This window comes from Xiphophorus hellerii, chromosome 8 (genome assembly GCF_003331165.1).
Source record: "Xiphophorus hellerii strain 12219 chromosome 8, Xiphophorus_hellerii-4.1, whole genome shotgun sequence".
Lineage (NCBI taxonomy): Eukaryota > Metazoa > Chordata > Actinopteri > Cyprinodontiformes > Poeciliidae > Xiphophorus > Xiphophorus hellerii.
In genome coordinates this window covers 18,188,956-18,202,523 of record NC_045679.1, presented here as the reverse complement: position 1 = coordinate 18,202,523, position 13,568 = coordinate 18,188,956, and the positions used below count along the sequence as shown (strand labels likewise).

The window sequence follows — 13,568 nt, the reverse complement described above, 5'->3', positions numbered from 1 at the left end:
TTGTCCCACATCGCTATTATGCACTACTTGTTACCAACAAAAATATGAAAAATACTTTTTGATAGTAACAAAAAAAAATATATAGGGGAAGGTTACCTAAAATGCAAGCAGAAAACTTTTCCTGTTTCATGCTCTGTGCTTGCCTGCATATCTTCTCTTGGACAAGTAAAGACAGGATAAGTTTGATGGACGAGTCAGGCCTCTATCTGAGTATGTCGTTGGATCTCCAGGCCTTTTGCCCTCTGTGCAGTCTCAGGGGACTACTAAAGCACAAACTGTTGCCAATGACTGTCTAAAAAGTTATGGCTCACAGCTCCATCATCTTGCTTAGGATGGAACAGCACAACTCATTTTCTCTGAAAGAGGATGATGGCCTCTGTCAACAATAAACAAAATGAACAAACCAAAGCCTATTTAAACAGATCACTGCAATTTTCAGAGAGTTCGAAAATACAACAGACTCGCCGGGGACCAGCAGAGTGTGCTTTTACAACACCCTAAAAAAAAGGATCTGTGGATCATTTTAGCACAGCAGGAATCTTTACATTTGCATGGAGTGTCATTTTGAGGGGAGCTTAATTTTCCTACAGGAACAGTTTGACATCCTATTGTTGACGATTACAACAGCAAGGGGGCAGGAATTAGAGCTTGGTGTGCTGAAGGAATCTAGGACACAGTCTACATATATTTGTTATGATGTTAAAGTTCTTAAGCATGAAGAGCCTACGTATTTTTCAGCTCTAATAGCGATACTTTTCAGAAGTTTTTGGTCCATTTAATCTCCAAGATAAAAAGAAAGTATGGAGGGATGTATCACACACACGCACACACCCACGCACACAAACATGGATGGCCGTACAAATTGTAGAGAGATATCGATGGGTGGAGGAGATTTTTTTCTTCCTACAGAGATTTGAAAGTAATTGAAATTCAGAACTTTTCTTGATGATTTAGGAACAGTGTAAGTGTAACTTTCCTCTTAGATTTAAAACAAACTCACAAGTTTTAAATTTCAAGTGGTCCCACATCACTCTTTCATACCTTTGTCATGTTAAATCAAAAATATGAAAAATCTTTCCTCTAAAATTCAAGAATGTCTTCTTACAGTATGCAAAATATGAGAGATTGCCAGAGTTGGGGCGTCCCTGTTTGATGACACATTTTAAGCCAGCCACTTGCTGCAGTGATTAAAATACCAGCCATGCATGCTGGCATGACACTCTGCATACCTCCTGATAACCATAAGTGGATTCTCGCAATTACATAACAATTAAGTCGTTAACACGAGAATCTCAAGACGCTGAGATAATTAGCTCATGATCTAAAGATACTAGCATTAAAGTGTGATTGAAAGCATCTTTTACCTTTTGTACATGTATTATTGCTGTGCTAAACATTTGTGCAATTACATCCTTGGAAAGAATGACTTTCCTACGACTACATCTGTAACACAGAAATATTAAACAGCTTTGCTCACCTTGACACGACCCCGTTTGGCTTCTCCATACTGGACGTGCTTCCTAAGGTGGTTACAGATGGCTCGGAGGGTCGGGTGGATCTCCACGCAGAAGTTGCACCTGAATCCTATGGGGGTTTTATTTGCAAGGCTTTCCTGATGACAAAAATGAAGAAGAAGAAAAAACTGAATCTGGTTTACTCAACCATTTTTATAGAAGCTCTAGATAAATTATACAGTTAAGATTCCCTAATGACAAAAATATCGATAACCAAAAATATTTGATAAGTTATAGGGCATTCATATTGTTTTTAGCTCCAGGAAGCTAAAACACCTAATAGTTCACAATAAGTCTGAAGGTATTTTTAACAACCATTCAATGAAACTAATTAAAATGCATTGCTATGTACAACTACAGAAATGCAGAAAGCATAAATGAAATGATGCCATTATGTTTTTGAATAGTTGTGACTTATGACTAAACAATATAGATTTCAAGGGTTTCGGAATCCTATTTGCATTAATCACTACGATATTTTCTTTTTTCAACTTGGACCTGTAAAATGGAAGAAGTCCACTTTGGTCTTCGTCTTCTTGGACTATCTATAAGTTTCAGCCTCTGGAACCAGGTAGTCAAGTTTTATATTACATAAAGATGCTATGAGTATTATCTATGAAATGTAATGAACTGATATCAAAGATGTTTTACAATGAAATCGGTCATTCCCGTTCATACACACATTCACACGCTACAACAGATACTAATTGCTTATAAAAGAGACATTCTGAACTCTCCTTCTGAAGCCAAAATAATTCCATGAGAGCTCATTATGCTCACCTTCTCATGTTTATTATCCGGCGGCTCTGTTCCTTTCTGCTTGCCAAGAACCTGCTTCTTTCTCTCCAGTCTCATAACTCTCTTCTCAAACTCCTCGTTGTGCTGCAGTAGATGATCAGCCAGGTCAGGTAGACCCGTAAACTTCAATTCACAGTGGGAGCATTCGTATAACTCAGACTCCTCATCCTCAGGGGTAGATGACACCAAAAAATCCCTCTTAAGGTCTATGCTGTGATGGTCATTGTAGTGCATAGATAGCAGCTGCCCAGTGCTAAAGGACAACCGGTAGCATTTCAGACACTTGAAAGGAAGCCAATCATCATCACCGTCCTCCTCTGGCTGTAGCGGGACCTCCAACACTTCTTTGTCCTCTTCGTCTGGCACGCCTTCCTCAGCCTTCTCAGCCTCCTTAGCGTAAATAACGGTGAAGTAGCGGCCAAGTTTGCTGGAATGCTGCTTCTTGGGGAAGACGCCAGGATGGCGTTTTATGTAGTGCGAAACAATGCTCTTCCTGCTGAAGGCCTGGAATCCGCAGAGGTTACATCGCCGCCTCTCCACCGCCAAACGCAGCTCTTCACTCATTTCTGAGCACTCCCCATCTGATGGCGGCTGAGCAATCACTTTGGTGGGCTTGTCGCTCATCGTCTTGGAGGCAGCCAGGCAATGAGTGTAATAGGCATCAATATCGTGGCGCTTTTGGTAGTGTGCAGCCAGGCCTTTGCGGATAGGGTTTGTGTAAGAGCACAACGCACATTTAAAGACATTGTTTTTACCCTCTGGTTGGGCGCGCACATTGTTGTGCTTGATGCGGTAGTGGCGAGCAATGCCTTTTCTTGTGGAGCAGAAGTACTTGCAAAGCTGACACTTGAATACAGCATGTTTCTCTGGCTTATTGATGGGTAACTGAGAAAGGGCAAAGTCCAACTCACTCACCTCCTGGACTTTAGCAGTGCTTGACATATTACTGCTGCTGCATTCAGCCATTGGCTCTGTTTCTCTGAAGGAGGCAAAATTACTCAGAGAGGGTGTGAACATATCTGAGGCCGACTGATTGTGATATTTCTCATAATGGATTTTAAGTTTCTCAAGTGTCCCATGGGTGTATGGACACATTTTGCATCTGTAGGCACCATAGCCCTGCCTCTGAGTTTTGAACTTGTCGTCTCCTTCGTGCAATTCTGAGATTTGCTCTATATCATCTGCAAAGTCCTCGGCGGTGACCTTCACCAAGGGATGCCGTTTCTGATAGTGAGTTAGGACTCCGTGAATGCGGGAGTTTACGTATGGACAGTGCCGGCATTTATAAACAGAGCTGGGGTTGATGTCTGCCTCTTGTGCAAAATCTGCAGCTTTTACTTTCATGCCCGGGTGCTTCTTGCCATAGTGAGTGAGGAGGCCATGGAGGCTGTTGTACTCTGACAGACACACAGTACATTGATAAGGATTGTTAGAAATAGAAAGGCGTGGGTGAGAATGGGTTTCTTGAGGTGGGGTGGCAATAACTAGTACTCCTTCATCAGACTGGCAATTCAGAAGTCCATGCTCCTTTGTGACCTGCTGCTGGAAACTTTCAACAGTGCCATCACCTTTGATGATATCCAAAAGCACAGATTCATCCTCTTTGATAGCCCAGGGGTGGACGGCCTGGTAGTGACTTGTAATGTCCCATATAGAGCAAGCCTCAAAGGCACAATCTTTACATTTGTAATGTTTTGTGTCCGTATTTCCTTGCTGGGTGGTTTCTGGTCCTGCCCAAAGCTTGCTGGCCATGTATGCATAATCAACATTATGCTCAGGGTGGCGTCTTTGGTAGTGAAGCAAAAGGCCCTGGGGATCAGCATGAGAATAGATGCACCACTCACAGTGATAACCTGCCTCCAAAATGCCATCTTGGTAAGCCCAATGTAAAATGGTCATGGCTGTTGCTTTAACAGTAGGGTGCTCCTTCTTCAGATGCTTCTTTAGGGCGTAAACATAGGGGGTTGTATATGGACAGTGTCTGCACTTAAGGGAACGCATAGGTGTGGCATTTTCATGATCAGCAGAAGCAGAGATCGCAGTACAGGAAGTACTGCTAGACTGGACCATCTGTGCTCGTTCGCGCTGGCTCCTCACCACTGCAGTGTGACGACGCACCAGGTCGGCGTTGGCCTTGGTTTCCCTGTGCTTTTTCTGATAGTGGATAAGCACTCCTTTTACAGTCCGGTTACCATAATCACAATGCTGGCAAAAGAACAGTTCTTCTTCCCCTTTTTCACCACCACCTTGTTTGGAGTTTTTCGAGCCATCGTGGCCATTATTTTGAAACTGCTTCAAAAATTGCTTGGGAGCAGCAATTTGCAGTTCATCCATTAATTTCATTAGACCAGGAGTGGGAGGACCATGCTTGATGTATTTAGCTGTCACTTTCACTTCTGGGTGTCTTTTTTGGTAATGGACCAGCACACCAACCACAGACTTGTTGCTGTACACGCAGTGTTTACAGTAGTACATTTCTTCATCTGATCCATACACAGATGGAGTTACATTGGATTGTTTTGGAGTGCTGGAGATGGCAGGGCTGAAGGAGGAGTTTGCTAAGGGATGTGACGGATCAACTGACACCACCTTCATTGTTTTTTGTATACGGAAATAAGATGCCTTTTGCTCTGGGTGTTTCTTTTGGTAGTGGACCAACACTGAGTGCATGTTGGCACTGGAAAAGGAGCATACATCACAGTCATAGACAACCACATTGCTGATAGTTTCTTTTAGAGATTCTGTCTCAGCACTGGCCTCTGGAGACTTTGGAGCTGTTTTTGGCACAGGGCTTGAGGAGGACCTGGGCACTGAAGAAGATGAGTTAAAACTTTTGGGGCCAGAGTTTAATATCTCTCTAAGGGTTTGCGATTCACTGGTCTTGTGACTTTGCTCTACAATGTAGCTGGAGAAGATCATGGCATTGTTGATTTTCACGGTGGGGTGCATTCTTTGGTAATGAGGCATCAGACTCCTGACGTTGGGGCTTGTGTATGAGCAAAAGCGGCACATGTACAAAAGATGTGGTTGGTTAAAATTAAGCACGTTGCTTGCTTCCGGATGGTGATCCATGTAGTGTTGGTGCAAGTCATTGTAATTTGTGTATTCAATGTAGCACTCTAAACAACGGAAAACTGCACTCTGGTCTTCAGGATCCAGGATATACTTAAAGCTGAACTTGATATAAGGGTGCATCCTCTGATAGTGAGTGCTGACACTTCGAGCTGATTTGTTGTGGTATTCACAGTGTTTACAGTAGAAGCGCATGGTTCCAGAATCATCTGAATAGTCCATGTTCTCGTGGATGGTGCTGTCACTGGGATCAGCCGAAGTGTTTTCACCGTCATCAGACAGAGTCAGAGATATTGGAATGTTTCTCTGTTTTAACTTGGGGTTGTTTTTTCTTTTCCCTATTCTGCCTACTTCTTGAGAGACTGAGGATTCTTGATTAAACAGATGCGTGTTGTAAGCAAAGACTGGGTTTCTGTTGTCGTTTTTACTCTCGTCTCCACTGCCATTATTTTCCCCATTGTATTCTTCATCCATGTCATCCAGGTTAATGATCATGTCCTGCTGGCTTTGGCTTATTTTGCTTTGAAGGTTACTGGCAATCTCATCAATTCTAGTTCTCTTTTTGACAGAGGACAGATCCAAAGGAAGGTCATTTATGGACTTCCTGGCTCTTTTTCCTGCAACTAATGTTTTCTTGGTGGTGGATCCCAATATGGATGTCTGTGTTTTTTGCAGAAACACTGGAGAAGCTTCCACTTCAGTGTCTGGCTGGTCACTCGTCTGGGTTTCAAAGACAGTGGAATCGAGGTCATCACAGTAGGAGTGCTTGTGCTGCTGGTGGACTCTCAGACCTTTTAGAGTGGTGGTAGAGAAGCTGCAGAGCGTGCAGCGATGAGGGTTCTGCTGGTCATTAGATGTGCTGGTTGGCTTCTTCCCGTTTACTTTGGAGCTTATATTGCCCCCGTTAAGCGGCTCTGTGGCACCATCGTTCTGAGGCTCCGGGCTATCCCCAGTAAGGTCCAATGTCTCTAAATCTGAGGGATTGTGGCTCTGCTTGTGCGTGCCGAGCTTCAAAGGGCTGGTGCAAATAAAGGGGCATTCATCGCATTTGTACACTGTTGTTTTGCCAGAGAGGTGAATGTTTTCAATGTGGCGGGAGATGCTCCGCCTGTGCATCGTAAGAAAGGAGCAGAAGGGGCACTGGAATCGGTTCATGTACCTTCTGAATGGGATTCCTTTAGTTTCCAGTAATTTATTATCACCGTCTGTTAACAGTTGCTTTGCATCTGCGGAGAGGATTCCCGTATAGCTGGGATCATCTATATCGCCCACTTCTTCTTCGTCGTCGTCGTCGTCCTCCAAACTGCTCCTGGAGTCATCCTCATTGACCATGTTGGTGTCCACATGTGATACACTGTTGGAGACATCAGCGGAGGCGAATCTTTTTGACAAAATAGAAGAACCGGTGCTGTTGGGAGTGACTGCACTAATCTGTGCGTATTGAATGGATGAGATTTCTGCAAATGACTTTTCCACCATTTGTTCTGGGTTTTCCACTGAATCTTCCTTTCCGGTGAAAATCACATTTGATCTTGTTGGGCTAGAGGAAGAGGCTGGAGAGCTGGGCTTGGGAGAGCTTGCACTTGGTTCTCCTTCTAGATTTTCAGGGCCGGAAACGATCTTCACCTTATCACTGTGTTCCTTTACCACATGGTCAGTCCAGCTGTCCTTCTGGTCAGTCTGGTAGTCACACCATTCGCAGGGAAATGTTCCCTTGATGAGTTCCGCACCTGCTTCAGATTCCTCCTCAGCCTCTGTGCCCGGTTGAGCTTTGCTGCTACTAGAGGGAACTTTGTTATGATACATTAGTTGGTGTTTTAAGATCCTTGCTTTGCGGGGAGACTTGTATGTGCAATACTGACAGGAATACACTTTTGAATGATCGTTGTGCATTATTACAGTGTAACTGGCCTGCTTAGCTTTGTCTGAGGAGACTTTTGGATCTGATTTTTCCTCTCTGACATTATGGACCTTTTTGGTGTGATTTCTCAAGAACGACTTTGACCGAAAGTAACGGACGCAGAACTGGCATTGGTAAAAAGGGAGATGGGTTTCAGTAGTTGGTTTCTGTGACGTTTTGTTGGGTCCTTCAGAAGAGTTGGGACCTAAAAAATCAAATAAAGTATTGAAGATATATTTTAGATTATTTTTTATCAGAGTTTTTATTAATATAATTTACTTTTTTGCAGTCAGAGAAAAGTATTTCTTTGTCTCCTCTTTAAAATGCATCAGCACTTACTAGGCCTCTAAAATAGAGAAAAGAAATGCTTCTTAATCCTAAACAAAATAACAACAGCATCTGATTGTGGTGGGCATACTTATTCCAGCTTTAGGAGGCGTGTAATCTTTGTCATCCTTGTCTTCCTTATCCCCATTCTCCTCCTCTTCCTCTTCATCCTCTCCTCTCAGGGAGTCCGACTCATCTGCGTCTGATGGCTGCAGGAAAACAGTGTGTACTTCCTGAATGTGTGTCTTCAAGTCCTCGTATGACTCGGCACGGAAGTCACAGCCATCACACTGCAACCCCTCCATCACTGAAAAGGGGGAGAACTCCCTGGAAAAATCAGGGAAACCTGCAAGACAAAGAGGGAAAATCATTAGTGCATGCTGCTTTATTATATTAATTTAATGAATGACACTTTTATATATGTACAAATATGTATAGAGACAATGATGTAAAAGTTAATAATTAAAGACAACGTCAAGTTCAACAAGAATTAAATCTATATCACGTGGTTTTTCATAAGAAAGGGCTTAGTCTTGATCTTGGATGGCTTTAATTAATGCTTCCTGGTTTGAACAATGAACAATCAGATGTTAGATGCGGACATGCTTTTGCACAGAATAAATGAGATAATACTAAATGTCCTATAAAAACATTTTTAGATGTGAAAAAATATTTTTTAAAAGCAGTTTAAGAACGGTTTTCTTGCTAAAACCTTATATTTTACTTTCCACAACATAAGTTAATAGAAGCAAGTATCAAAATATAATAAAGTATCTTGAAATCTCTGAAATGTTTAGATGTGTCAGTAAACTCTTGTAGTCTAACAGGAGTTGGCAGAGGGGACGATTCAGCAGATGCTGCAGGTTCAATTTTTTTCAGCGTAGCATTATTCCAAGAACAATGCAGGAACTGAGGAGGGATTATGGGTTGATTTGTCCCATTTTTTTTTTTTTTTTTACCTTGGGATAAGCAACAGCTGGAGAGCAGCTCCAGAGCTCAGTATTTAGAGCAGAATATTCCATCTGATTGCATTAACTGCTCTGAAGATTGAATGAATCAACTAAGAAATGAAGGCTTTACATTTTAGGGGGGTGTCTGTTATTCCGACATGTATTGGGAAAATGGAAGCTGGTGGTCTTACATTCTTGCGACATTTAAAAGGTTGATAGACAATCTAAGAAAAAGAAAAGCGATAGACCTTAATCCAGGTGAAAATATTTCCTTTGTCAGGGCATCAGGTGGTAGAGAGGCAGAATATGACCAGACACCATTGGTTTGGGTTGTTTAAAATCCATAGCTGCATGCTTGGTGATGAGCACCGTACAGTATGTGGCGGAGAGGTTTCCCTACTTCAATGACTTAAGAGGCAACTGTTAAACCTTGCAGTTCAGTCTTTAGCTTGTCACAATATAGCGCTAAAAAAGAAATATGTCTAAGGGTAGATCCTTGACAATTCTGCAAGGTAACCTCTCTTGTAGATAAAAAGGGATTATTTAAGCTTCATTTTGTAGTTCGTCTTAATTTTTTTTTTTTGCTGAAATCCGATACCTTTTCATTGAATAAACTTAAATAAAATGTATTATTTAGGGTCAAACTCAGAGTGAATGATTAGCACTGCCTGTACCTGCTCACCCTAAACACAAAAAGATGTATTGAATGTGCCTGAGATTTTTGTTTTTAGCATTCCACTAAATATGGTTTTACTGGTTAAGACCATTTTTTGGTCATTAGGAAGTATTTCAAATTCATAACCATATAAATCTGTCTGCATTGACAGACAAAAATAAAGAGTGAGTGACTGTTTCAATGCATTAATCAACATAAACTGCAAAATTTGAAACTGATCAAGAGACACTGGCCAAGGGCAAAATGTTCTCATAAAAAACTATCACAAAATTACAAAACTTGACAGCTCTGCCACTTACTTTAGAACATAAGAAGATGGCAGTGACACTGCATAGATCTATAATAGACACATCATGCCATTTTTAGAACCAAAACTCTCACAGGATACAAACACCAACCATTTATGCCATTTCTATAGGTCAGGATGTAGTGCTTACAGCCTCGGCCAACAGTGTCTACCTTCTGATGTTCTAAAAGCAGAGGATGCCCTACTTTGACTCAAGAAACCCAAACCTAGAAGAAACTTCAAAAGAAGCACAAAAAGTAGCACAACAGAGTGAAAACATGAAAAGCTATATACAAATACAATGAACACAGTGTGAGAAATATTCTTGAAACCACTTTCCATCTCTCTGTTTCTACTAAAAATAGGGATGGCAAGAGTATGTTTATCATGGGATGACATTTAAATTTAGCATATTATGTCATGCATGTCTGTATTCTTCAAAATAATAATAAAGAAAACATATGCATGCTTCAAACTAAAACATTAGTAAAGATTTAACAAGCCATGTTTCTAAGAACTGTCTCCATGCAGCAAGAGCTCATTTGATTATTCCATTAGTCAAAGACCAAACTGTTTGCATGCATTCAAAGAAGATTAAGTGCTCAAAATGTGAATGTCAGTCTTTGGTAATTTATTGTTGTCAATGACAGCAGTCAACATGGTGGTTCATGTACAGAACATGAATTCAGGACTAATTTAAGCCCTGCTGTTTTCTTTGGTTATCACTCCAACTCCTAATGCAAACTTTAGGTGACCTTTGTGTTGTAATAACTATCTTTTTTTAAAGTACAACTTTAAATTACGGGAGCAGGTAAATTTTTTCAAAAAGGGAAGAGTCCTTTAAGAGTGTAGACAATTTTACATTGTGTTGACAGTTTCTTAAGGATTACTCGGATTTACTGAGATTGCAGAGTTTGAAGATTAGCATGTATAGCACAAATCACCTTAAGAAAATCCAACACTTTTCTTCCTCTGACTATTATTTTTTTTATTATTACTAAACAAGTGTCACATTAGTTAAAAACTCCTTCACCACAAAAACGTACGACCTTGAGTAGTGTCTTTGAAACTGAGTAAATTGTATTATTTGATGGCGAGTTTAAAGCATACCTGACAATTTGTTGAGATAAAATAAAATATCTGAAGAGGTGAGCGTATGAAAAAGTCTATCTCTGCAATATGTGATCTAATTTAAAAAACAACTCCGCAGTGGAGAACAAAGTCTGCCCAATTACATCAAGCTTTTTCTATGAAAAATAATCTACAATAGGGTCTGTAGTTCTTGTTGAGAGATTGACAGAATCACAAAAATGTTAACTGGGAGAGTCACCTCCACTGGAATTGGCAACACTGTTTAAAGATAATGCAAAAACCCATAAAAATTCACTATTACTTTGAGTATGAGTGTGACCCGACTTGAAGGCTCATGACTCAGTTGCTCTTTAAAATGGGAAAGACAAGAGAACTGGCAATTAAAGTAAGGTAAATGGCCACTGTTCAAGAACTTCGGTAAATAGTGGTATTTATGGCAACAATTTATTAAAAATCTTTAGTACATATCCTAAACAGAGGTGGAACTATAAGTGAATGGCACTATAACTGATAGAGTAAAAAAATGAGGGTGAGTAATTATAAGAAGTGTTCAGCTGCTAAAAAAGGGATTTTATTGTTTCTGGAGAAGGGTATAAACAACTCTTGATGTGCCAATACTGTTAAAACTTAAATAGAGGATTTCTCTTTTTAAAAAAACATATGTTTTACCAGCTACATTGTCTTATTATTTGGAAGATGTCTGACATTTCCTCTCAAAAACAAACTTGTTGGTTGAAAGCAAGTCTAAATCTGCCATGAGTTACTTTGGGCTTCACTGTACAATGATCTAGAGCGGAACATTATTATTTGCTGATTTGCAAAAGTGAACCGTTTAATCTGATCTAACCAGAGAAACTAATCTTCCCATCCTACCTCCCAAGCCCTAAAGACCGGCCAGTGGAGAACTGCAAGTGAACCAGTCCAACTGCCTGCATGTCCCTGAGCAACCAGTAGATCCATTGTTGTCCAGGATCAGGTTACAGCCTCATCACATGTCCACACCCCACTCCTGGCAGTTTGCTCCTTTTCTGAACAAAGTTGGCTCCTATCACAAGGTTCCTTGACATGGATATCAAGAGAAGCCTTTCAGGAAGGAGGAGAGAAGAATACAGTCATGAAGTGGGGAAGAAAACCCTCCTTCTCAACCCACCATCTGCCTTACAGTTGGCTGTGTCTTTTCAGCCAGTAAGTCTCTGCGCCACACCGAGCTAATGGGAGATTGCACAACTCCTTTCATCTAGTCAGCTGGGGCCCCAGCAGACAGCGCCTGAGCAGCTCAGATCCTCCTCTGAGCTGAGCTTCAAGGGCAGCCATTTTAGGAGCAGGCTATGTGTGCTTAGGTGTTCACAACATGGACCCGCAGATCTGATCCTCTTCCTGAAAGGCAGGCAGCCTGTCACTGGAGAGCTGCTGACAGAAATCTATCTGCCAGATGTACGGCGGTGTACCCGAGCAGTCTGCCCACACAGCTCAGCAGAAAACATCTCCCACTCTCGCCAGGCTTGCTCTGCTTAGTCCTTTCATTTCTTGGGAACATTATCTCACACATCAGGAGATTTTCGAAGAAATGCCTGATTCCCCTTCTCCGAGGGAAGAGAAGAATAGGTCAGAGCAGGCAGCATGCACCAAGAAAAGGGAAAAAAATGGAGAGCTACTGCTTTTTGTAGAAGCTGCCAACTAGCCTCCACGAGGGGGTCTAGAAATGTGAGGCGTGTCTGAACTTTATCCCAGACCTCTGCAACCCTGAGGAGAAGTAGGAGCAAAAAAAGGGGAGAAGATAGGAAGGAAAAGCAGGCAGGGAGGATGACGGAGCCACCTGGTAGACCTTCACAAGACAAAGCCAGTGGACAGGGCTCCCCAGATTCCAAAGTCTACTGACGTTTGTTAATCACCAACCGGTCTCTCTGCATCAGCAAGCTCTGCCAGCAGTCACACCCTCTACTCAAACTGGCTGACAGCAGCTGCTCGGTCTGAAAGAGGGCCTTTGAATAAGCCAGCATTAAGCTGATTAGTAGTACAGAGGTTTTGTCCTTAACTGTGGGTTAGAGATACCACCTCATACCCTCCTGGGAGAGAGGAGCCCACAGACACGTTACATTATTATACGTCGGGGCATTCTGGCTGCAGATGAATCATCTGGCAAACAAGACAGGATGTGCGTCTTGTCAACCTGTGCTGCCTCAATAATTAATGACCAGCTGATTGAAAATGACAGCCTGGGTTTTAAAAGAAAAAAAAGGAAAAAAAAAACACCAGCTAAAGCAGCAGATAGCGAGAATCGATTTCTGCAGAGATGAGATGACAACATCAGCGAGGAATCAATGCTTTTTTAGTTCAAAGGAAGTTATTAAAGAAACTAAACGAAAGAAGAAGTGCATAGATGGCCACACGGTACTTCAAATTCAGATGCCGTTAGTTTATTCCGTGTTCAGATTTACCCAGAAGACCTCGGAGAAAGCTCCCATTGTGTCTGCAGAGGAGCAAGTTGGCTTTGTGCACAAAGAGGAGAAACTGGAGAGCAAAACTGCTGCACTGATCATGATGGCTAAAAGGAGGGTTCACCGAAGCAGATCTGATGCAGTGCTACCAGCACAAGCAGGTAGGATAATGACTTAAAGGACTAAAGCATAAAATTACCAAAGCTTTGAAACATGACCTCCATACTTTCAATGAAAAGCAGCTTCAAGCAGAAAAACCTGGGAGATTATCATCCAACGTCTCTGTACAAATACATATGAGCTTCCTGAAACAAAGACGACAGAGTCTACTGGTTTGTGACAAATTGTCTACTTCAAATTGATGTTTTAAAACTTAAGAAATTTGGGGTTTAACTGACCAAGTATCAGTCAAACCCTGTCAAACTTCTGTTTACAATGCATTCATACTTCTTGACCCTCATCATTCAACAACACAACCACAAATTAAATATAACTTAATGAGATTTTATTTGACA

General features: G+C 41.5%; 1 protein-coding gene across 5 annotated transcripts in view; it reads right to left on the bottom strand.

The window, feature by feature from the left end:
• Window positions 1-13,568, bottom strand: part of znf462 (zinc finger protein 462) — a 53,181-nt gene that overhangs the window by 16,250 nt on the left and 23,363 nt on the right. For all 5 annotated transcript variants that reach the window (XM_032568895.1, XM_032568898.1, XM_032568897.1 and 2 more), the window contains exons 2-4: window positions 7,703-7,957; window positions 2,295-7,489; window positions 1,478-1,612 (exon numbers count right to left, since the gene is read on the bottom strand). In XM_032568895.1, the coding sequence (XP_032424786.1) occupies window positions 1,478-1,612; window positions 2,295-7,489; window positions 7,703-7,916 (5,544 nt within the window). In that variant the 5' untranslated portion in view covers window positions 7,917-7,957. The remainder of the gene's footprint in view (window positions 1-1,477; window positions 1,613-2,294; window positions 7,490-7,702; window positions 7,958-13,568) is intronic.